General features: G+C 45.9%; 2 protein-coding genes across 6 annotated transcripts in view; both read left to right on the forward strand.

Annotated features, from left to right (window-relative positions):
• Window positions 1–13,764, forward strand: part of ddhd1a (DDHD domain containing 1a) — a 32,759-nt gene extending 18,995 nt beyond the window's left edge. For both annotated transcript variants that reach the window (XM_035426261.1, XM_035426271.1), the window contains 9 exons: window positions 1,329–1,438; window positions 2,058–2,164; window positions 2,520–2,779; window positions 4,267–4,342; window positions 4,463–4,612; window positions 4,846–4,910; window positions 5,136–5,308; window positions 9,336–9,521; window positions 9,823–13,764. In XM_035426261.1, the coding sequence (XP_035282152.1) occupies window positions 1,329–1,438; window positions 2,058–2,164; window positions 2,520–2,779; window positions 4,267–4,342; window positions 4,463–4,612; window positions 4,846–4,910; window positions 5,136–5,308; window positions 9,336–9,521; window positions 9,823–10,007 (1,312 nt within the window). In that variant the 3' untranslated portion in view covers window positions 10,008–13,764. The remainder of the gene's footprint in view (window positions 1–1,328; window positions 1,439–2,057; window positions 2,165–2,519; window positions 2,780–4,266; window positions 4,343–4,462; window positions 4,613–4,845; window positions 4,911–5,135; window positions 5,309–9,335; window positions 9,522–9,822) is intronic.
• A 3,813-nt stretch (window positions 13,765–17,577) lies between these two features.
• The window catches only part of fermt2 (fermitin family member 2), a 41,713-nt gene continuing 33,929 nt past the window's right edge, over window positions 17,578–25,361 (forward strand). The window contains exons 1-2 of one of the 4 annotated variants that reach the window (XM_035431087.1): window positions 17,578–17,770; window positions 18,772–18,929. In XM_035431087.1, coding sequence (XP_035286978.1) covers window positions 18,773–18,929 — 157 coding nt within the window. In that variant the 5' untranslated portion in view covers window positions 17,578–17,770; window position 18,772. The remainder of the gene's footprint in view (window positions 17,771–18,771; window positions 18,930–25,361) is intronic. The other 3 variants (XM_035431096.1, XM_035431105.1, XM_035431111.1) reach the window with 3 other exon arrangements.

The following is a 25,361-nucleotide window of genomic DNA, read 5'->3' on the forward strand; positions in this document are numbered from 1 at the left end:
GAGTTGCCTGATGCTCAGCTGAGGGGTTTAGGGTGTTATATAGGGGGTATAGAGTTGCCTGATGCTTAGCTGAGGGGTTTAGGGTGTTTTATAGGGGATGTAGAGTTGCCTGTATGGTGGTGCTCAGCTGAGGGGTTTAGGGTGTTATATAGGGGGTATAGAGTTGCCTGATGCTTAGCTGAGGGGTTTAGGGTGTTTTATAGGGGGTATAGAGTTGCCTGTATGGGGGTGCTCAGCTGAGGGGTTTAGGGTGTTATATAGGGGGTATAGAGTTGCCTGTATGGGGGTGCTCAGCTGAGGGGTTTAGGGTGTTATATAGGGGGTATAGAGTTGCCTGTATGGGGGTGCTCAGCTGAGGGGTTTAGGGTGTTATATAGGGGATATAGGGTTGCCTGTATGGTGGTGCCCAGTTGAGGGGTTTAGGGTGTTATATAGGGGATATAGGGTTGCCTGTATGGTGGTGCTCAGTTGAGGGGTTTAGGGTGTTATATAGGGGGTATAGAGTTGCCTGATGCTCAGTTGAGGAGTTTAGGGTGTTATATAGGGGGTATAGAGTTGCCTGATGCTCAGTTGAGGGGTTTAGGGTGTTATATAGGGGGTATAGAGTTGCCTGATGCTCAGTTGAGGGGTTTAGGGTGTTATATAGGGGGTATAGAGTTGCCTGATGCTCAGTTGAGGGGTTTAGGGTGTTATATAGGGGGTATAGAGTTGCCTGATGCTCAGTTGAGGAGTTTAGGGTGTTATATAGGGGGTATAGAGTTGCCTGATGCTCAGTTGAGGGGTTTAGGGTGTTATATAGGGGGTATAGAGTTGCCTGATGCTCAGTTGAGGGGTTTAGGGTGTTATATAGGGGGTATAGAGTTGCCTGATGCTCAGTTGAGGAGTTTAGGGTGTTATATAGGGGGTATAGAGTTGCCTGATGCTCAGTTGAGGGGTTTAGGGTGTTATATAGGGGGTATAGAGTTGCCTGATGCTCAGTTGAGGGGTTTAGGGTGTTATATAGGGGGTATAGAGTTGCCTGATGCTCAGTTGAGGAGTTTAGGGTGTTATATAGGGGGTATAGAGTTGCCTGATGCTCAGTTGAGGAGTTTAGGGTGTTATATAGGGGGTATAGAGTTGCCTGATGCTCAGTTGAGGGGTTTAGGGTGTTATATAGGGGGTATAGAGTTGCCTGATGCTCAGTTGAGGGGTTTAGGGTGTTATATAGGGGGTATAGAGTTGCCTGATGCTCAGTTGAGGAGTTTAGGGTGTTATATAGGGGGTATAGAGTTGCCTGTGTGGTGGTGCTGTATGGTATAGCAGCTGATGCCGTGCTCCCTGGTCCGCAGGATGAGGGACGCCGCGAGGAAGATGGAGGAGAAGCACTTTTCGGAGCGCACTGCCGAGCACGTGGAGTTCCTGCCCGTGGAGTGGAGGTCCAAGCTGGCCCTGGACGGAGGTACTGCTCCCTGGCCTGGCACCGCAGCGGCCTGGCACTGCGGCGGGCAGGCGGGCGGGCGGGGTGTGCCCGCGTCAGAGCGGCGGCTCTGTGGGGGGCGGGAGGGAGAGAGGGGCTTACCTCAGCGCTGCAGTATTTAGGTCAGGGCGTGGCGCCCTCCCGCGTGTGGCTTAGTGTGCGCTTCAGGCCGCTTTCTCTCCCCGTGCGCTTCGTCTACCGCCTGACATCTTCCTCAAATAACGGCACGCCCGTGAGGACTCCACCGCACGGAGGTGTAGAGAACATGATGCCCCATTACGAGTTTATGAATGAATGATATAGAAAATAAGATGCATATACAGTGTAATGTTAGAATGTTTGTTTGGGAGAGGTACAAAGCAGAATCAATATACTGAACAAGTGCCCATTTCTTTGTGCATGATGTGTATAGCTAGGGTTGATTTCTAACATTTAGACATAGGTACATTTTGCTCTTAGCTATAGATATTTACTATACTTACTATACTATTTACTGTAGTTATTATAGATATGTACAGTATATCTGTACTGTACTAGTAAGGTGAAACAGGGTAAAGAGCCCTTTGATTTGCATTGTAAATGTGTGCTTTGATTTCTCCAGACACGGTGGACTCCATCACCCCAGACAAGGTTCGCGGCCTGAGAGACATGCTGAACAGCAGTGCCATGGACATCATGTACTACACCAGCCCCCTGTACAGGGATGAGGTGAGGGGCCTGGGTCCCACTGCAGCCCCTGATACATCCGCCCTCCAAATGAGCCCGCTTGGTTTATACAGGGGGTTTATGGGCCTGGAACATGCTTCGTCTCTACCACAGGCCGCTTAATGGCTGATTTTTCATGGAGACGGATGTAATTGAAGCATGAGTCTGACAAGTCAGATGGTCTTGCCGTTTGTACATCGAACATTATACACGGTATGAAAATAGATGTTCCCTCGTACAGAGCACGGGGACGAACCCACGTTTATAAACGGTTTATAATGCAGGGAATATCCATGGCTGTGACTGCCTCGGAGCCCGAGCTCTCGCTCATCTCTCTTCCTGCTTCCCGCTGTTCTAGATCACCAAAGGCCTGACGCAGGAGCTGAACCGGCTCTACACGCTCTTCTGCTCGCGGAACCCCGAGTTCGAGGAGAACGGCGGGAAGGTGTCCATCGTGTCCCACTCGCTGGGCTGCGTCATCACCTTCGACATCATGACCGGCTGGGACCCGGTGCGCTTCTGCCTGCAGGAGCATCACGAGCTGGAGGAGGTGGACCTGCGCTGGCTCAGCTACGAGGAGCGCCACCTGCTGGAGCAGCTGCAGATCACCAGGCGGCGGTACGCGGCCTCCCGCTGCGCGTGTTCTAGAACCGGAAACGCGCGACACGTTCTGGAACTGCGTGCCGCTCGCGTTGGGTGTTCCAGAGCTTCAGAACCAGCCGTGCTCAGACAGTATTCCAGAAACCACACTCAACATTCCACAATGTACCATCTGCTTTCGAAATTCCAGAACATTCCATTCACGTTTGACATCCCAGAACTTTCTGTCTTCACTCACCTTGGCAGAAACAACACTCCTAAATCTAGAGCCAGTTTTCCACACTCAGAAGGTCTCCACATCCCAGAAAGTACTAAATAATTGAAAGAGGATACTAGTGATACTATTTCTTTTGTCTAAGCAAGCATACAAGTATATTTATCCCAGTTAAGATCGTAAAGGTAATGCAATCTTAATGATTACCTGGCTACAGATTCTGTACCTCATAAGAATTTCCGAGAATACTGTACAATTCTGCTTACAACACTGAAATATAATGAGCAGTTCAGATTTGTAAATCATTCTTAACTACTTTCTTACAGTAGAGACAGAGAGTAGGTGGAAATTACTTCCACATTGTTCATAAATATACCGCAGTGCCCATATTATTACGTTGTTCTATCGCAATTTTATAGCTAATTACAATTTGTGTATAAGAGTTGCTTGCCGGACGAACACAACCTTGGTGCAGGTATTTATGAGCTGTGAAAGTCAGCTTTATAAAGGATGCAGAAATCTGATTTCAGTGCAGCGACACGTAAGTGTGTATTTCACACTGATACAGGAAACAGCAGGAATATCCTGCCTCCCGGTGACCACAAAGGACCAGGTGGTATTTTTGGCATTTATATTGTTGCCTTTTCAATTCATGAAGGACCTTAATGACGTGCAAAATATGAAGTGAGATGGTTGGAATTGTAATACAGGTTGCCTCAGCAACCGGAGGTTCTGAAGCGGGAAAAAACTCGGTGCCGGCGCCTATTGCCACGGAAACGTCAGCGGCGATTTTAACGAATGGGCCGCGCTGTCTTTCACAGAAGCTGGGAACCCTGTCGCACGCTATCAATGGCGAGCGAGCGCTCGCCCGGTGTGCTCAGGAAGCGACCGTGTGATCAGAATGGCGGGGTTCGGCACGAGTAGGCCAGCGTGGCTCAGAAGCCAGAACGCCACGCTTCCTCAGGCAGCCAGAGCTTGTTCTCTTTCAGTGGGGCCACGTTTAAAACAATCGCAGCGGTTAAAAATAAATCACTGTGAAAATGAATAAACGCGTAAGACTGAAAGCGTTCGGTTTAGAGTTAGAAATAGCTTCACTTTATTCAGTTCAGTGGCCTGTTAAGTGGTGATAGTGAAGGTGTTATCACAATGTGTTGTTTAATCATCATGGAAACTTTTTGCTCTCCCTAGGTTTGATTCCGCGTGGATTCTTTAGCATATGAGTTGTGCATTTTTGGCTCTTTGTTTTCGTCTCCTGGAGTAGCTCAGCTTGTTCCTGCTCTTTGTCCTGCAGGTTGAGGGAGCTGGAGGATCAGCTTCAGGGGCTGGAGGCCTCCAAGGCACTGTCGTCCCCGGCCCTGAAGTTTAAGGTAGGGCGCGTTGGTCTGAGTGCGTGTGACGTTCGGCGGTGTGTCTGATAACCCGTCCCAGCTGCGTCTCTGCGGCCTGATGACCGGGCCCTGCTCTGTTCCTCTGTCCGCCCGTCCCAGGTGGAGAACTTCTTCTGCATGGGCTCCCCGCTGGCCGTCTTCCTGGCCCTGCGGGGCATCCGGCCGGGCAACAGTGGCTACCAGGACCACATCCTGCCCAAATCCATCTGCCAGCGCCTGTTCAACATCTTCCACCCCACCGACCCCGTGGTGAGCCGGCCCCTCCTCCTGCCCGTCCGTCAGTCGCCCCTCCTGCCACGCCTGTCCGTCGCTTAGCGTTAGCGGGCTGGGGGCTCACCGCGTTTCCCTCTGGGGTTTAGGGTTTTACTCACGTTTAACATGAAGTCTCACAGCCATTACTGAATATATCAATCTGTCTGACATAGCTATAATATATATAGATAAAATGTAAACAGGTTTACTCTGACCGTGTCTGTTTGTAGGCTTACAGGCTGGAGCCCCTCATCCTGAAGCATTACAGCAACATTGCACCTGTCCAAATACACTGGTGAGAACTCAAAGCCTCATTCATTCTTATGGCATATTCATGTAGACGCCATAGTCAGAATTTCTTTTTTTTGGAGGGGGGGGGGTGGGACTTAACTATGGTTTTGCTATAGTTTGTTTTGGTAGGCCTGGTTTAGAACGTACCTGTGCTGGTCTGAGCTCTTAAGCCAGCCCAGTTGTGTTTGTAAGCCTCTCCCTGTGCTAACGCCGCCCTGGTGGCCCTCAGGTGCAACACCACCAACCCCACCCATTACGAGGAGATCCGTCCGACGTTCATCAACCCGGTGAAGGAGACTGCCTCGGACACGGAGAGCATCCCCAGCCCCAGCACCTCCCCCGTGCTGGCCCGCAGGCACTACGGGGAGTCCATCACCAACCTGGGCAAGGCCAGCATCCTGGGTGAGAGAGAGACAGAGAGAGACGGGGGGGGGGGGGGATGTGTGTGTGTGTGTGTGAACGAGGGAGCGGGGATGAATGAGCTTTCACTCTTTTGACCATTCAGCATTGTATAATTATGACTATTACTAAATGCTGACGAAGTTCGTCTTGTTAGATGCTTATTTGTGAAAGATTTACGTGCAGGGGAAATCTTCTTTGCACTGCGGAGGCTGTAGACTAAAATGGCTGCTTGTTTACGGTCAACAGTACCTCAAACCGGTTTTGAAGAGCAGGTCAGTGTAATGTGAATACAGAGATTAGCAAGTAAAAAGAAGAAAATTCATGAGAGCGAGACTATTTTAGGAGTCTTGTAGCTGTATCAGCGTAGCCTACATTTTTTTGCCACCTCAGTTTTTTTGCTTTTAGAAGTTGAGAGATCTGACAGAAGGATGATAAATTGCATCTGAATTCCAGTGTAGCAAATTCGAGTCGGTTCCCCGTGGCAACGCGGCCTGATTCACGGAGGTTGGCGCTCTCCATCTTGTTAGCGGGGCGTAGACCCAGCAGATGGTTTTCGGGGCTCTGCTAAATCTCGCTTTGCTCACACGTGCACCACCCTGTGAGTTTAGAGAAGGAAGTGGAGATTGTCCGGTCAGCTCTTTCTTTTTATCCAGCAGGGAATAACTTCAGCCTCTTCACAGTCTTGAGTAATGGCGGGCGTGGCCACCTGGATTAAATGCAGCTGATCGTAATATTGGAAATGCTTTGAATGTGTGGAATGAGCTCTCAGCTGCTAGCGCCGCTGTCTAACCCTGGGGTCAGAGCTGTCCTGAATGGTAGTGGCAGCAGCAGGTGTGTGCGAGTAAATAGATCCAGCAAAGTGGCCAAATCCAAATGGTTCGCATTAAGGTTTCTGGCAATTTAAATGTTTAGAAACCGCATTATTTCTGTTATTTTACCTGTCATATCCTTCTATGGGATAACCATTGGCCGTCTGCTGTGCCGGGGGGGGGGGGGGGGGGGGGGGGGGAATTCAACCGCTTTCAATCAACTCAGACTTCAGTGTGGTCTCACGGCCAATGGGTAATCAAGATGTAAAAAATAATAATCTTGATGCAATTTGGCATTGGCAGGCTGTGGCCAGGTCTTCGGTAAGATATACTTTTATTGAACCCCGTGGGGTATTTTGTCCTCTGCACAGTTACTTGTGGCAGTGGGCAGCCACAGTGCAGCGCCCGGGGACCAACTGCAGCTCTGAGGCCAGTGCCTTGGTTAAGGGCAACTGCAGGAGCGCATCTAACATGCATGTCTTTGAGTGTGGGAGGAAACCAGAGTACCCGGAGTAAACCCACACGAACACGGGGAGAGCATGCAAACTCCACGCAGAGAGGATCCGGTCGGACCCGGATTCGAACCCAGAACCTCCTTCTTGCGAGGCAACAGTGCTAACCACTATGCCACTGTGCCCGCCCCATACTGCGTATTGAGAGTCTGCTCCCCTGTGGTCTGCCCCACCCTTCTCACACACCATACTGTACACAGAAGAGCATCGCTGGCTATTGTGCCTGAGCAAAATGCTAAGCTAGCCCGCGAGCGCGTTATCATAACCACGTGGCCCAGCGTGCGTGGCATAGCAGTGTCAATGGCCGCACCTGCTGTTCAATATTAGCCTTTTTAGCCACCCACTCATGCATTAAACCGCGTATCCCAGAATACTCCATGTGCCGAACAGCTTCCTATGGGCCGTATTGCTGTCTGTTTCTATAATCGCTTAGCAGATGAATAATTTATGCCTTCATCTGGCAGTCGCTCATGAAAAAATAATTGTTGTAGGGATCAATTTTGCCATGGTCTGCTATGAGAAAATGGTACTATTTTTGTTGCGTAGTTTACTCCACTGAATGCAGTTGGCATTGAAATGAAACTTTTGGGAGATTAATGCTTGGATAGCAATAAAAAAAAAACAAATATTACGTTTGTCACATGTTTTTAACATTCCCATTAAACTGCTTTCACAGTGGACATCCGTAACAAAATAGCAACTATATTGGCACCTTTATAGAGGAAGGATTTTTTCTGTGAGGAGGATGTAGACTACGTCAGGAGTCATAATTCTCTTTAGCTTCAGTACCAGTCACAAGCACTAAATTAACTGGAAGGAGTTGCTTTAGCATATAAATAATACTCTAAATAAAATGGCACATTTTAATTGAAGACCTGGGTATGCTAGTGCTGCTGATGGTGATGATGAGGATGCTGATTATTATTGTTTTTAAATATTACTGTTGTTATTATTATTAAGGGATATCAGTTATTTCCCTTTGTTCCTGCTTACAGAGGCTTCTGAGTTCAGTTGCTTGTATGTGTGCCAGAAGTACTGTGGAGTGTTGTTTCGCCATTTAAAGAGCCTTTAAAAGATGGGGTGAATAACCGGTACCTGGCTCCTCCACAGTTTTTCAGCAAAGGTTACTGGGTGCTGCAGAACCACAAACCTCTGTACACAGGAGTTTCTGCTGCAGGCATTTCCTTCGTTCTAATTAGGAAGTGGGCACGGGAGAGCCAAGCGAATACCAAAGCCCTGTTGTGCATGCTGAATGAAGTGCTAATTGGGTTTCCTTCTGCTGTAATCGAGAGAGTTTTATTGGTGCGCGTATTAGCTTCTCTGGAGCTCAAAGTTAGAAAAGGACAAAGGCACTATTGATTCAGTTACAGCAGCTTTCATTAAAAGCGCTAATCCCCGTCTGCTCCACAAAGGCCAAAGTGTCACTCAATATTCCTCCTTTATCAAGGAGTCCTGCTTATTGGTCACACCAGCAGTAACGATATCAATGAAGGAGAAATGTTGTGAATACTGCCCTCTTGTGGTGCAACTGCGTGGAAACGCAAGCAGCTGCGCTGGTTCTTCACCAACTCGCGTTTTTAAGACCATGTTCCCTCTGAGACCTGTCTCTTGTGTTAACACTGCTGTGGTACATTTACACATCAAGGCTGCTGATTTACCTCTCGCTGACAGAAAAGCGAACACATCTGGTCAGCATCTCTGGTATTTGTGATGTGTGAGGATAAAGTCGATTATTAACATACTGCTATGCAGTCAGCTGGCCGGAGGCCGCTTCCTTTCAGGTTTTGTGAAATTTGTTTGTCTGATTTAAAAATAAAGTCTCCAGAGAGTATGGGAATATATATTAAAATATGATCTTTTGTCACATTTTCATAACCCAGGACAGGATTGAATATAAAAGCTGAGTTGAACTTAATGAGAAGTGCTAGAGCAGCACAGGAGGACAGCTTCTTGTGAAAGAGCGTGTGTGTATGTGTGTGCATGCGTGCATGCGTTTGTGAACGCGTGTACGTGTGTGTGTGTGTGTGTATAAGGCGCAGAGGTGGAGTGTGTGTGTGTGTATAAGGCGCAGAGGTGGAGTGTGTGTGTGTGTATAAGGCGCAGAGGTGGAGTGTGTGTGTGTGTGTGTGTGTGTGTGTGTGTGTATGTGTGTGTGTGTGTGTGTGTACGTGTGTGTGTGTGTGTGTGTGTATCAGGCGCAGAGGTGGAGTGTGTGTGTGTGTATAAGGCGCAGAGGTGGAGTGTGTGTGTGTGTATAAGGCGCAGAGGTGGAGTGTGTGTGTGTGTGTAAGGCGCAGAGGTGGAGTGTGTGTGTGTGTGTGTGTGTGTACGTGTACGTGTGTACGTGTGTGTGTGTGTGTAAGGCCCAGAGGTGGAGTGTGTGTATGTGTGATGCGTGTGCGTGTGTGTGTGTGTACGTGTGTGTGTGTGTGTGTAAGGCGCAGAGGTGGAGTGTGTGTGTGTAAGGCGCAGAGGTGGAGTGTGTGTGTGTATAAGGCGCAGAGGTGGAGTGTGTGTGTGTGTGTAAGGCGCAGAGGTGGAGTATGTGTGTGTGTGTGTGTGTGTAAGGCGCAGAGGTGGCGTGTGTTTGGTGCAGGACGGGACAGCAGTAAATGAGGAATCGGAGCCGACGCTCTCCGAGTCGTGTCCCGTCGGCATGCCGCAGCGGGCCGCCGCTTCACCTCCCGCTCCCCGCTCTCGGCACAGGCGCGGCGAGCATCGGCAAGGGCATCGGCGGGATCCTGTTCTCCAGATTCTCCCGCTCCAGCAGCCAGACGTCCGGCGTGGAGGGCGGGGCGCCCGAGGGCGAGGAGAAGAGACCGGGGGAGAGCCAATCGTCATACGGCCTGTCCGCCATGTCACAGTCCACCTCCGCCATCATCGATACCACGCGTGAGAGCCCTCTACCTGCCCTCTCCCAGCCTAACACTCGTCTTCACACGCCAGTAAAACCCCTCCTCTCATTTAAATGCTAACAAACAAATGAAACGTATGCATACGCTTTTCCCACACAGCGTATGAACAGGGAACACGATGGTCTGCTTTGGCTTCTCAGCATTATCATTGTAAGCAGTATATTTGGCCTCCCCTTTGTTTATAGTATGAACTGAGGAGTGCGGGTGTTGATCATGTGAGAAGCACAGGTGTGTAGCTGTGCAGTCAGAACGTCCCTGTGTTTGTGTTTGTGTTACAGTGGAGCTGGAGCACCGCATCGACTTCGAGCTCCGCGAGGGCCTGGTGGAGAGCCGCTATTGGTCGGCAGTGACGTCGCACACAGCCTATTGGTCCTCGCACGACGTGGCGCTGTTCCTGCTGACCTTCATGTACAGGCAGAACGAGCTGCCCGAGTCCAGCGAAGACAATCCTGACCCGGTGTAGCACGCGGACACCGAGCATCAGTGCCACAAATGCACGAATATGCGCACGCGCAAACACGTGCACACTCCACGCGGACACACAGACACACACGTTAACACACGCGCGCACACACACACACAGATTTGCCTCTCGCTCTTTTGGCGCAGGACACACGCGCACACACATCTGCGCACACGTACAGACGTCCTGCTCGCGCTCGGGGGCGGCTCAGACTCGCACAAGGCCAAGCGCCACTCCCAGCCAGGCGTGACGGGCGGCACGTTGGACCGTAGCCTCGCGTGGGCGGAGCCAGTGCCACTGTCCGAGTTCCGGAACACGCCCTGATGAGCGGAGCGTTGTGGGGGATCCGTGAAACTCGGCGCCCCCTTGTGGGCTGTTGGAATCTGCACACTGTGGTTGAGTCCTCAATGCCTGTCTACAAAGACCTCTCTAAACATCTAAACACCCCCCCCCCCCCCACCTCATTCACAGCCTGACCCTCATCCCAATAATGTCCCCCTCCTCCCCAAGCCTGCAGGAGCTGCACCACGCACAAGCCTGGACACCCCCCCCCCATTACTTTCAACCTTCATTCTTCTCTGTTCGGTTCCCATTCTCAAGGGCATGGACTTGAGTTTAGACAGCAGATTGAGGGGTTAGAAAGGACAGTGGGCTCTTTCGTAGATCTAACTGCATCCCAAAGCAACACGATAGAGCAAATATTCAATGCAAAATTAAAACACTTAAAGGGGTCAAAAGAGTATTTATTTTAATATTAATTTATTACCTAACAAGATTTTTTTTTCCTTTATTAATTGTGGGAAATTAACTAGATTATAACCTGTTTCCCCTTTTTATTTTCCTATATCAGGAAGGAGCGTGACCTGTGTTCCGTTCCTCTATTTGCTAATTACCACAAAACTACTGTGTGACTTTTCCTAGAACTAAATATCTATAACCTTTTACTAAAATCAGCAAAGCCATTGTCTTTTTATACCAGAAAAGAACTAATCTCGATCGTCACGGACTAGGTTGTCGTAACTGAACAATAAACCTTTATAATCCATTTGTATGTCGACCAAATGGTGCTGTAACGACCTTCTAGCTTCGTTTGTTTATTTTTTTGTTTAGCGTTCCATTTTTTAGGCGGAGTCAGTCAGGTGCGGTGCCACGCCTGCGATGTTGGCGTCAGGCCGGTGGCGAGGCTTCAGGTAGCCGTAGCCGTTCCGAGGTGGGCGGAGCTCGCAAGCGCTCCGTTCCTGACGCCGCACGACGATGTCACCCGTCTGTCATGAAACGCCACCGCGCACAAACGGAGGAACGCTGTCCTCGTTGTCAGAGCCCGAGTCAGGAAAGGGGGTCTTTCTCTGAGCTCTGGTTGCATGGAACTAAAAAAGAAAAAAGAAAAAAATTTGCATGAAGTGTCAGTGCTTTTATGGAGCACCAATCAGGAAGCAGCTCAGAGGAAGACCCTGCGATCGCTGGCGCTACGATGCGAGCGAAGCTGCAGGAGCTCACGGCGAGGCACGAAACTGTCGCTGCGTTTATATACCGCACTTCTGAACACAGCCAAATGCTGGGGAGGTGGATTGCTGAGTAATACTGGTTAAAAAGGGCTCTGCGTGAATGAAGCTTAGACAAAGAAGTGGTTAAATGTGTGATGTGTGTTGTGAGAGATTCGGTCTGGAATTTTTATCGCTCTTCTGATTATTCCTGAAATATTGTTTGATTTATGAAAAGAAAAGAAAAAAACCTTATGAAAGTTATGATTGAGATGTGACTTTCAGGCACTTCTGTTTACATGGATATACGGAGGAATATGCTTCATTTTTGTAGCCAATTAATTTATCGTCAATGTTTTTATGGGCATTTTTATGATTACCCTTTGTTGAATTGTTGCCAGCACGGACGTAGATCCCGGTTCTTCCAACCTTGGGAAAATATCGAAATGTCCCCCCAATATTGTCATGTTCTATTGGGTGATACTGTTCGTGCCCCCCCCCCCCCCCCCCCCCCCCTTAAAAAATTCTAAAGACAGTTTCTTTTGAATTTTGTTGTACCTCCGAGTTGAAAGGCGATCTATGTCCTTGCTTGTCGGTGGCCAAATATTTCTGATTTCTAAGTGTGGAGAAGGAGGGAGGAATGCATATCTGAACAATCTGACTGATTAGTGCTGCCAGTCAATCTCCAGCTTATTGTGTTTGTGAAGTCCTGAAGTCTCTGAACTGATTTCTACATCTGCTTAAACATAATGAAGGAAGCAAGACATTCTTAGAATCAAACATTGCCATTTAAAACATGTACTTTAAAAAAAATATCGGAATGTAACAGAAATGACTTCAAGAAGGAACAATGCAAATTTTATAAAGTGAGGTTACTTATTTTTTTTAGTTTTTTGTTTTGCATTACTGTGTGTGTCCACTAGATGTCAGTATGTTCCCTCTACATTTGTGGTAAACATTGGAACAAGTCTGAAGGGGACAAGGGTCCTTCTGTCACGTGGGCATTGTAACTGACTGATGATGATAGTCGATTAAGTCAAAAGTGGATTACTAATATCTACTACATTCATGTAGACCATTGCCTGCTAATCTATAATTTATATGTTCGCCATCTCAAACATGTGAAATGGACCTGGGCGCTCTTATGGACATAATTGTGTCCCTGTAGAGATGCCTCACCCTTAATGGAGCTGGAAACTCAGTTATAAACTCTGGAGGGATCAAAGGCACTGAAGGAGAAAAAAAGAAAGAAAGTGAGGGTTATATGAGATGCTAAACGGCTAACGATGCTAAGCTGCAAAGACTGCAAGGACGTTGTTGTGCCGCTGCCTCGTGAACGGTAGCCAGGAGGAATGCCAGTTTGCAAATCAGCTTGGGAGATCACTGAAATGTCACTAAGACACAGGCCGGCATTCAGCAGACTTAAAAAAAAAACAAAAAAAAAACAAAAAACAATTGGGCTCTCAGAAAATGGGTTGATAGAAACGTCTGTCTGAAACTTGCAGTGTCTAAGCTGTACAGAAATGACTTGTGAATGTGCCAGTGTGCTCAAATGTAGCTTGCTGGTGGATGGAGGCTGGCCAATAATAAGTAATGACCTCTAAGAATATACAGTGGAGATGCCTATTGGCCTGTTTCCTGCTGCGTTGTTAGGCCTTACCCAGCAAACTTAAAATGTTTGCACAGTGTTACTGAAATAGTTTGTCAATGTTATAACGTAGCGGCAACATTGCAGCAACATTGTGAGAACATTTTGTGTCAGCTGTGAATTTCCTTCAGGCGCACCTGACTGCAGCACTGACAAGCACACAGCTTGCACTTGGTCATGGCTAATCTGGTAAAGCACCTTTTACCCAATAGCCAAAAATGCTTATTGAAAACCTAATTCACTTAGTAAGGTATTAATTCCACATCTGTTCCCAAATTACTTGTTTTTGTGATCCATCTATAGACGGCATGCAGAAATAATTGAAAGGTTGCATCTCATGTAGTTTTCCTGTGGTGTGTTGCACTTTGAAATCCGGGTTGCGTTCTGTGATCTCGGACCTTCAGAATGTGTGCGTGGAGCGAAAGAAGCCATCCGATAATGTCTCCGTTGTGTCCGCTTCTGGGCTGACTGAAGAATCTCTAAATGACTGTTACTTTTGACATTGAAACGATAAGCTGACAAACTGTTGACTCTGGAAAGCTGTGCAATAACTCATGCCTGTAATGGTTTCAAACTGCCATCCGACGCTGTATTTCCTTTTATTAAAACAAAACGTTTTCTTTCTTAACTCGGTGGTCGTATTCAAAATTTTTCATTTTTGTCTTGTTGCTCTATAAGGATCATCGCTTTTCCTCTCTGTTAATGTCCTCCCTTTACAGAAAGTCATAAAAAGGTTATTTCTGGGAAGAGTTATTAATATATGCTGGAGGCTTTTATATAAGGTGTGGTGCTATGTGACTAGGTGAAATTGCTGCTTATGTCCACTAGGTGGCAGGCTCGGTTATATGATAGGCTCATATCATCGCAGACCTGCTTATGAGCTTTCTCAGCACGTCCTCTATTAAAACCTTTTGCAGATCCCAATGTCTGATACAAGTATCTCATACAATTACAGTTTGATTAATTGTGAATTGCTTTAACAGAGGTTAAGCAAGCCTTGGAATAGCTCTGTACCACAGTGCTATGGCCACATTGTTTTTTTCAGCAGTCAATATTGTCCTGATCTCAGTTTTGGATTTTGGGTGAATTAATTATTATTAAATTGACCCAAGTCCCCAACAATTCACAGACCAATGCAGAATGCATTGCATTAAATTGCACTACTGTATACAGAATGCTGTCGCATTCATTAAAAGTGCCATAAAAAATCTAGTAATTTTTCTTTCTTTTTTTTTAGTTTTCAACTGGAAAGAAAAATGCCTAGTTTGTTGATTTGGACAGTAGAACGTATTTCATTTTGCTTGGTTTTGATATTTCTGTGTACACCGTCTCATCTGTGTGTGGGCAAAGATTATGCTAGTTTTAAAAAGAAAAGGGCATATTCCATGTCCAGATTCCAAAAATATTTCAAAAATGAAAGAATTTTTAGAAATATGTCTTTTTCCTCTGACATTACGCAATACTTGGATTTATCGCCAACATGCGTGTAGTAGATTAATTTTGCATCATTTTTACTAATAGAAAATGCATTAAATTGCCATACCCTTATATTTTCGTCTTGTCTTCATTTCCTTGCATTTTTGTCCTATCAAAGATTACACATATAGAAAAACATTGTCTGTTTTTGTGACTTTAATTCATGTTTGACTTTTTGTTTGTTTTTAACCATAATCTGTTGTGTCCAGGTATAGCTGTGGTGCTTTACTTTTTATTTTATTTTTAACAAATTATTTGTTACTCATGGTGTGTGCAATCACAGTTTTCCCCTTATCTGTTTTTCTGATATGCTGATCATACCCAGATCATACTGCTGTTTCTTACTCCTAGCATAGCAGTTATTTGCTGTGTTTGCCATTTCATAAGCTTCATGTGTTACTGTAGAAATGTTGATGGGAGAAAAATAAATTAATGTGCAATGATTTTGTGTTGTTCCTGGTATACTGACACTACTTGAGATTTTAATTATAACATACTGCTTCCGAAATGAATTTGGTTGAGCGAACAATTCTTCGGTGGTCTTTGAGGCTCCAGTAGCATAGACTGCACGAACCCAATTTTGTTTGGACTCCACATCTTAGCTCCTCTAACTTGCCACATTCCGAACCTTGAGTCCCTTCCACTCCTGCATCGCCTTCTGACTCCATCTTTGCACCCTAATTAAAACAGAGCCTATAAAAGGCAATGGAGCCTCTGCCAGACTGAGCTCAGGTCAGGCTAGCAGGGAGAAGGGTTATAAATCGCTTTGATGCAGACCAAATGTGCGGCTGAATTCTTCTGCTGGAACTGGCCCTCTTCTTCTGCTGCTGCTGGAAGCAGAGCCGTGGTGATTCATGGCGTAAAGTTCACCTGAAGCGGGTCTGCGCACTGCTCTGGGATGGGGGGGGGGGCGGTTACAGCCGTGCTCATCCACTCCAGAAACAGAGAAGAGAATGCTTTATATAGACAGGCAATGCTCATATGTGTGAGTGTGTCATAATTGATTTGGTGCTACTTTTTTTTTTGGGGGGGGGGTAAATATGGAAAACATTTTTCATTGTGTTTTGTGTGTGTGTGTGTGAGATTGTGGTTAATTGTGTTTTACGGTTTTAACTTCAGATGGTCATTTGGATGATCATTTATTAGATTTTTTCACACTGCCACACTATCCATATCATTTCCCCTTTTAACCTTATTTTGAATGTTCCTTAAACAAACCTTTGTGCTCAAGAAGTACTTGAGCAGGGTTTTCCCCAGTTTTTGTAAAATTAAGAACTTTTCATTGAGTAGGCAGTACCTCACTGCAAATTGCTTCAGGTAATATTAGGCTGAAATTAGACTTTGAGTTTATGTCTTGTGATCAAAGGGAGGTGAGGGTGAATAAACTGATTTAAAAAACCTATGCAATCAAAAGATAAGAGAATGACTGTATGAACTTCACATCTCTGTTTTCTGGCAAACATATTATAAAATCAGGAGTATAAAAGTACTGTGGACTATGACAATTAAATAGGCACTATCAAAGTATTGCACAATATGTACTAAGACTCAAATGATTCCTTTAGATTGGTGACATGCCATATTTAATGCACAGATAATGTGCCCAATTTATAATGAGCAGTAACTGGTGACTCTTCAGGTGACACTGGCTTTTTCAGTAAGAATAAATCTTTCCAGTGACTAAACAGTTTGGTTGTACACTCCCACTTTTACCCACAGTTATAGTGAACATAATTTTTTCCTAGTGAGTAGAATTTTCAAAACATCCAACTGGTTGCTATGAATGATTTGTCCCTCTGGAGATGCGAGGGGTGGGATAAGGGTTCAAGGTGTGGAATTATGTATCTGGTTTTGTTTTGTTTTCCATGAAGCCATTTCAAAGGATCTAGGAAACCATTTTTTGATCAAATTTTGTAAAAGTATACATGCCCTTGACAGATACACGCCCTTGTTCTGTAAAGTAAAAAAAATATTTTATGAGACACAACAACAAAAGTAGTCAGCAACATGAGAATATCTAACTACTTAAAACTATGGCTGTAGAAAATGATTTGGATATATAATGCTGAGAAATGATAAACTACCTGATTATGTTCAAGTCATGAAAGGAAATTAATAAGCCTACCATGTAAAGGGTAAATGCTACATTTTTATTTTAAATTAATAACCATTGTCAGTGCATAGAGATATTTTTAGTTTTATGTTAAAATAAGGTAGTAACTAAAAAAAAAAACAAACAAAAGAAAACGCCGGGCTAATATAAGTTTGAACTACTCCCAGCCAATTTAGTGAAAACAGTGAATTACTTGTTACAATTTGAAAAGAATATAGCATATTAGACAAAGTAACGGATAAACAGTCTTATAACAATAAAACCAGCAAACAATATATTCAAGTACAACTTTACACCTTTCAACTGGATTATGAAGAAATTACAGTCCTAACGTTACTATTTCAACACCACGAAAATAGCTCTTTGCCTTGTTTACTTAATGAGTAATTGTGTGTAAATCCAAAACGAAGACCCCAGCGGTCCCCGGATGTACCCCAGCGCACTCGGTACTATTTCCATAAAAGGCAGCAGTGGCGGTCCTTAGACTTTCCCATTCCCTAGTCCCGATTCAACTGTTGAGTTTTAACTCTACTGAACAATATTTGCTTGGTCCCAAACGACGAACATTTTTAAAGAGTTGGACAGAGTAAAGCAGTGGCCTGATTTTAGCGCACACAATTAGAAATAAACATAATTTAAAAAGATATGACTATATGGCAATTAAGCGTAAATATTTCAACCCATAAATGCACATAGTCTAATGCCTAGCGTGGCGCAGGCATGAACCACAGTTTTTCCCCTTTCTGAAATAAAAAATCGAGGGAGGAATAATGAGATCTGACCGGTCTGAGAGAACAGTCTGTGTGAAAGGAAAAGTGGGATTGGAGGAGTGAGTGACGTTATCTGCTGGAAAGGGAGGGAGTAAAAAGAAACGCCATTAGCAAAAGCCCGAGGAGACAGTTTGGGATACTTAACTTGGGGGTAGTTCTCTGGGATTTTCCTCCAGCATACGAAGTAGCTACATGATATACAGGAGAAGAATAACGGAACATTAAAGCGTAGGAACTACGAACGGATTTCTTGGTGTTGGGTTTTGTCTGAGAAGGTGAGTGGACATTGTTAATGATTTTCATTTTCTTTCTTTAGGCGCAAGAAAGAGTCGCGGCGCTTTGCGCACCGTATAGCTCTACCGACAGAGCAGTGGTTGCCGTTTGCTTGGAAGCTAGCGACGTGTTCAAAATAACGGTTTGAAATGAATTTGAAATATAGGCTAGCTTTATCGAATACTTATGATAGTGCTTTGAGATTTAAAGTGGAGTGAGAAACTGGTGGTTTTATTGCGTTTGTAGGCTAACAGAAGCAAGTTTGCATTTAAAGAGCAAGTTCTTGTGTGAATGTGCTTACGTAATCCGCTTCATATTTGACAAATTGGTATACTTTCCGTTATCTACAACAGGTGAATGGGTTAACTTGACAAAATGACGTGGATTTCTGCCTGTTGGTTGTTGCTTGCTTGTCTAGCTACGGGAAGTGTGTTGGAGGTTATATCATAAGGCCCAGTCTCTATATTGACTGAATGACGCAGTTTTCTCTTAGTATAATTGACTTATTTTCTTATTCATTTCTTGCATATTCCACACTGGGCCATGTGTGACTTCTGTCTATAACGTACTCACAGAACGACAAAAGTAATTGCGTAAATGCAAACATTCACATGATACTGACTTTCAAAATGACCCCACTCCCCAAGTCATGAGTGTAGGCTACGTCCCTTTCTTGCTCAGAAAACTTAATCATTTGTAAGCTCCTTTACTAGCCTGTTCTGTAAATAACATTATGCATAAAACTTAGTTACAACTGGTTGGTCTTATTTGGCCAAACAATCTCTTGCTTTCTTTTACTCGCATATTACTTCAGTCAGCTGCTGAACCACTTGTTCTAATCGTAATGCACATTGATCGACTTGTTTTCATATACTAGCCTTCTGCATTGTAACTCATAGGCCTACCTAATTATTGAGTAAAGTTTCTTTGATGCCTAGGCCTGTAGATTAAAATCCTTGACTTGTTGTTTTTCTGTGTCTAATTACCATTGTTCTCTTGAAAGGATGGCGCTGGACGGTATACGAATGCCTGATGGCTGCTATGCTGACGGGACTTGGGAATTGAAGATGCACGTGACCGACCTCCATAGGGACGTGTCGCTGCGGGTGACCGGCGAAATTCACATCGGCGGGGTCATGCTGAAACTCGTAGAAAAACTCGGTACGAAAACCTCAACACTCATTGTGCTTGCTTTCTAAAAAGCTGGTGTTTTGTGCCGTGCTGCGTGTGTCCATGTGTGCTATTGGCTATCGCATTACGCTTGTTAATTCATAAACGAACAAAACCGATCAGTTTTTGCAGCCAGGATCAAGCCTGGCGTCATTTTCAGAAATGAACACCACTGCTGCCTTGACAATGAGTCTTTTATAACGTCGGCCTATTGATGTCCTTTCATAGGAATCTGCCTGTTCAGAATAGTTCAGCTGAGTATTAGCCAAATTCAATGTGTATATTTTCCGTAGCCTATGTATACATGCCCGACGATTTATCAAAAACCCAAGATGGTTGAATTGACATTGGATGGTCACAGCTGTGTGTTGCTCCCACATCCACCAATTCCACATGTATACACTTAGATTGACTGGTCGATAAAGTAGCAACCATTTATTTCTTCACTCCCTTTCTCTGCTTAAATGTTTCACTTGATTGGGAGGGAGAATGAGAGTATACAGGGTCTGCTGTGAAATGATTTATGTCGGAGTGCATGCATTGCCAGGATTTCACTGCAGCTGTGAGCTTGGAGGAATGATCTTGTCTCATAAATGCTGTGGATTTCTAGTCCACAATGTTTCACCCTTCATATTTGGAATGTCGACACTCTACGTAACTTCAGTGAATGGGCAATAGGAGTTGCATGTTTCTCTGATGGCAATTGCTTTCTTGCACATGGTGTTGTACATGATCCATTGTCTGCCAAAATTAGGGTGACATATTTAACATTTGAAACAACACGGTTGACATTTATTTAAGATAACTTGCTCGGCTTTTTATTTACAAGAGCATATTTGACATTTATAAAAAGTACAGATTTGATGAACTGAGAGAGGTTTTGCCAGGGAATGAGACGTTAGAGAGAGAGCAGAAGGCTCTTTTACTTCTTGAACACTGCTCAATTTAACGATAGGAAAGGTCAAATTCTAATTAGTTTTAGACTGGAAGTGTGCTACAGGGGTTTAAATAGTCCACATTCCTGTGTTGTGCAAGTTTATTCCATAGCCGCTTCCATATTTTTATCCCTCCAGTTTTCAGCTTCACATAATTGAGGTCTTTGTTCTTTGTGGTCATTTCTCTGGCAACAGACCAGGGTCATATGCAGTGTCCTGTGTGTGTGGGAAGACTGTCTTTTTTCCCCCCTCTGCCCTTCCCCCACCGTCTTGAGTTTGAGTGAAATGTCATTTATTGCGGTCTTCTTTGCCATCTTCAACATACAGACTCAAAAAGTTTCTGGTTGAGAGATGGGGCACACGCTGGTGAAACGTTTGTCTGTTTTGCACCAGGGAGACTGCGGAGGACAGTGCTGTTGTGGTGTATGTGACATGATGAGATTGGTGGTATCGTATGGGGAAAGTATGTGTGGGAGATGCTGGCTCTTGGCAGCAGGAGAGTGTTGAGAGATCTTAAGTCTGCAGGGCCGTATCTCTCCGCACCTCCTGGTCGTGACGTTCGCTTGTCTTGGTTTTTTTTGGCCCCATAGTCTTTCCACGCCGTCAGGAATTCCGTAATATTTTTTAAATGAAAATATTACAGTGATCACTGCTGCAGTTGGCATATAGGCTAAAGGCTAGGCTTGAAACGCTTGTGACGCCTAGGCCGGCAATGATCACTGTGTGAAAAGACTTTTACACATTTAAAAATTGTGTACATTATTTAGTTTGTATCTGCCTTATCCAGACAGCCTGTTTTTTTCACTGTAAGTCCACATCGTAAAGCGCTTGGAGCATTGTTGGGGTTTCGGGTAGCTTTCCGTTTAAAATGGCTTGAATTGTGCTCCTGTGCTACAGTTAGTCATCCTCCCGGTGGCCCTGGAACAGTGTGTGGGCAGAAACCATTGGAGCCTTGGCTCGGCCTGTGAGTTTGGCCAGCGAAGGCTGCGTTCAAGGCCCACAACCTCACAAGAGCCGCAGCGCTCATTCCTGAGATCAGCGCGACTGAAACCTTGCTGCTCAGTGCGGCTTCGTTCTCTGCGTTGTGGCACTAGACGCACTCGGACCGCAGTGCATAAATACGACCTGTTGTTTGCTTGGCTTAGGAGTTCTTCATCTTAAAGTAGCTCCTGCATGTTTGCCCACGTTGTCTGCAGTATTTTTGCCTTTTGTTTGCGGTCACGCTAGAGGGTTGTATAGTTGAATAGTTGAAGTTCCCGGACTTGGAGATACACCTGACTTCACCGATCTAGGTGAATGTTTGGACCCGCCCCCCACCTGCGAGGTAGTGAGTGTTGCCATGTTAATGGTTGCCGTGGAATGCACGCAAAGGTTTGTGTAGGTTTCTCCCTTGTAGTCTGAATGAGACAACACATATACCCGTGAACTGGATGACACAGTTCCGCCAGCGAGAATGTGTGTCGCTCTGCTGTAATGCTGAAAAGGTGTTTCTGCGCAAAGCGGACTTGTGCCTTGCCCAGAGTTAAAATATTTTGCTGGAATGTGAACATGACGATTAAGGTGATGATGATAGTAATGACTTCTGGCCTCAGATTTCCCTGTGGAAGTGGCATGTTTTGATTCCTTGCTATGATAAGTCTGTATATTTTAGCCACAGTCCTATCATGTCTACTTTTGACATTCACTAGAGATCTGTGATAGTCCCTGAACATCATCTGACTGATAGCTAGAGGGCTGACCTGTGCCACAGTCTCTACCTTTGGCAGACTGTAGTGTCGCACGTATCTAAATATTTGAAAACCTAGCGCTTGTATTTTGTCAAGTTACAAAACAATTCCTATTCTATTCATCCTCATCCTTTGTAGTTTAGTTAATGTTGGACAGGTGTGAGCATGCTTGCTTGCATGACACGTATGTACTCTTTTTATGTTTGTTATGTTTTTATGTGCCGTGTCTTAAAGGCTTGAGCGACTGTGTATCAGTGGATCTTTGTCTTGGCTTACTGAAGTGAAAACTGGCTAGCCTACTGTCTGTTGTCACTCATGTGTTGTTACTTTTTGAACTGAGGAACTGGATGGAATTTGACGTGAGTAATGTCATGTTCATCTCAATGGATTTCATTGTAGCCTGACTTTCGTATTTCCTTTCTGCAGGCTGAAACTGACAGGAAAAGCAACTTTTTAGCTATTTTTCAGGTCAAGTAGTCAAGTCAAGTAGAACTTTATTTGTCCCCTGAGGGGCAATTGGTTGTGCAGCAGTGAAAACAGTGCCAATTTTTGTGTGAAAATTTCTCTATATGCTCTCAATAACCTTGCTCTTACTAATTTCCCTGGCCTATTCTTCAGATGTCGAAATGCAGATATTTAGAATGTGAAATGGCCTTTAGAGGCTTCAGAAGTGCTCAAAAATCCTGTCAAGCTGGTGATTGGCTAATCCAGGTCAGCTGGTGTTGCTGTTACAGGAAGGGCTTTCAGCAAGGGCATTCCTTCAGGGCCATTGCCCTCCGCACCAGAGCTGTATAACATGTGGCTGCGCCGCTCGTCTCGTGCACAGTGTCTCTCTCCCTCCCTCCAGTGAAGGGTATCCTGTCCCGCTGGCACAGGGCCCGGTGTGACCTGCAGCTGGCTGCCCCGTCATCGCTCAGGTTTTTATGTGTGCGTGCGATAGTGCTGCTCTCCGTCACAGTGTTTTAATGGTTAAAGTTCAGCCTGGGTTTCTTGCTCGAGGGCAAGGGCGGGAGTCTCAGTCTGGGGTTGAACTGTGACACAAGTTGAGCGCCTTGACCACCGTACCCCTGCACTGTTGCTGCAGAGTGTCTGTGCACACACCCCCCTGCCCCCCCGCCACCCCCCCCATAGCGCTGCCTTCCCCATCTCAGGCTCTAATGGGAAGTTTAATGGATTAAAATGTGAAATGCCAGGAAAGCACTTTGCCATTGATTACGCTGTTCATTTCCTCTGCAGCCCTGCTGGAGAGGTTTATTTAAGATTTAATGATCGAAAACTCCAATCACTTCTCTGCTTTATTTATTTATGGATGTCTTGGACATGTTCGACCCCCCCCCCCCCCATTTCCAAAGTGCTTCTTTTGAAGGTCTGGGACTGAAGATGATCAGTGGCCCCCCATGCATTTTTGGGCCCCACATGTCTTCTCTTCAAAGTGAAAAGATATTTTTATATAATGATCTAACGCGTGTAGCCTTGTTCCTTTTATAATTTATTGATTAGACAGAACCTTGCTGCATCGATATCCTATGAAGTGGGAAGTGAGCGAGTGGCACGTGTTCACAGTGAAGTGCTGGATTGACCCAGTCAGGATGTTCTTGCTGTGGAGGGCAAGGTCATTTGATTCGTTCGTATAAATAATAGATTGACAGCCTGTGATGACTCCTCCTACAATGGGGTTCATGAAGTTTCTCTTTGGCACCTGTAGTATATCCAGTTTATTATTTAGATTCATCTGGTTTCAGTTGGGAAGTAGGCCTAATTCATCAAATCCTGGACTGCCTTGTGACTGGACACACTGGTGTTATTAGTGCAATGTGCGGTTGGTGTGTACTATTGCTGCCAATGTCCTTTTGCCTGTGTAAAGGAGTTTGCAGCTTCTTACCCTTAAGTAGCCTAACTCTTGAATATGGTAATATTTTAAGGTATAGCTTCCGGTGAAGTGTGTATTTTTCCCCCACGAATGCAGTGCCATTCTGAATTCAGCTTTGTAGTCCCGAGGAAGAAGCCTCGATTGAATTTTTAAAGCATATTTATTTTCTTTGCAGTATGAGGGAATTGGCAGAATTTTGTAATATGGAGGCTGCCGTATAACTCTCAGGTTTTGGTTCATGTTGTGCACCGATGTGGGGACCCAGCTTTCGGCGCTTGGCGTGGCGCTGCTGCTCCTGTTTTGGCTGCAGGTTTGTGCAGTCTTGCCACTCCCCTGGCACTCGATGTCACCGCAATCGCTGGAATGCTAACGTGCTAACCGAAGCTCGTTAAACGGAGCTGGGCACATTTTGTACAGACGCAGTAATGTGCACTTAATATGAATCTGCATTTCCGTGCCCAGCGGCCAGTGTGCAGGAACAGCACGTGTCCGCGGGTCTGCGGGGACCGCCCCTTCCTGTCGTGAGCTCGGCCGTACAAACACACCGCACAGGAAGGGGCCAGGCTAGCTGTTTGTTGGCTTTAGGAATCTGATTTGTAAAGAAAAAGCAAACAAAAAAAAAAAAAAAAACATCTGGTTTTAGAGTAAAAGGAAAAATTTAAAGTTGCAGAATCATAAAGCAAATTGACTGACAGTCTTGAGTGGATCGCAGTGTGGGGAATGGCTGGTTTTCTGGGATGAGTTTGTATTTCTAATGTTAGTAATTTGAGATATTCATTTGGGTTGCAGGCTGTGCCTGCTTTTGTCATGTTATCACAAGCTTGGTCGGGCTGGCATGTGTTTTGGTAGCGGTATTTCGAGTCCAGATAGTGGTAGTGGGGCGTAGGGCGTGGTCTGGACGCTGGTCATGTGACGTGAAACGTGCCGACAGAATTCCATAAAAGTCTTGTGCTGAGCAGGAAATGACTTCCAGGGTTTGGCATGTTCCCTGGACGCTGTCGTCATGGCGCTGTTCTGCGCTCCCCGCTGTAGCCGTGTGCCATGAATCACTCGCGAGCCTGTTTCATCTGGAGCACGCAGCCCGAGCCTCACCAGCAACCCCCTTATTCAGCCACGTCTCCCTCTCTCTCTCTCTCTCTCTCTGTCTCTCTCGCTCTCTCTCTGTCTCTCTGTCTCTCTCGCTCTCGCTCTCTCTCTGTCTCTCTCTGTCTCTCTCTCTTGCTCTCTCTCTGTCTCTCTCTGTCTCTCTCTCTCTCTCCCTCTCTCTCCCTCCCCGCTCTGAAGCCCGCTTGTGGCGTAGTCCCCGAGTTGAGCTGCCAGGGCGAGGAACATTGTGCAGTTAAAGTCCTTGATATCGCCGGGCCAAAGCCGAGTTACTAAAGGGGCACATTGTGCTCTGCGGTGCTGGGGGGGGGGGGGGGGGGGGCGGTTGGTAATGTAATTCAGATTTTTCTGAGGTGCGGCGGGAACCTTCGTAAACGCTGTTATTGTTGTGAGGGAGGAGGAGGTGGAGGAGGAGGAGGTTGGAGCGAGTGGCGCTCCAATCAGGGTAATGGGTTTGGGAGCGCGCTCGGAGCCTGGGGTTTGTGCGCCTCCCTCGCGGGGAGGTGGGCTGGGGCGGGAGGAAGATAGCCCGCGGCTGACAATGGAGGGGGGGGATGTTTGGAAGGAAACGGGTGCGATTTTATGCAGGATGTGAAACTTCCTGCTTTTTTTTTTTGAGGTTGAGGTTGAGGTTGGGGGAGGAGTGGGTTAAGGGTCTGTGGCCTGGGAAGACGGGGATTCAGCTTGACTTCAGTGGGGTGGGGGGTGGGGTGGGGGGGGCGCATGTCTGCTGGGAGAAGGGGCTGATAGATGGGAGAATGTCAGATGGGAGGAGAGGGGTGGTGGT

This window comes from Anguilla anguilla, chromosome 1 (genome assembly GCF_013347855.1).
Source record: "Anguilla anguilla isolate fAngAng1 chromosome 1, fAngAng1.pri, whole genome shotgun sequence".
Taxonomy (NCBI): Eukaryota; Metazoa; Chordata; class Actinopteri; order Anguilliformes; family Anguillidae; genus Anguilla; species Anguilla anguilla.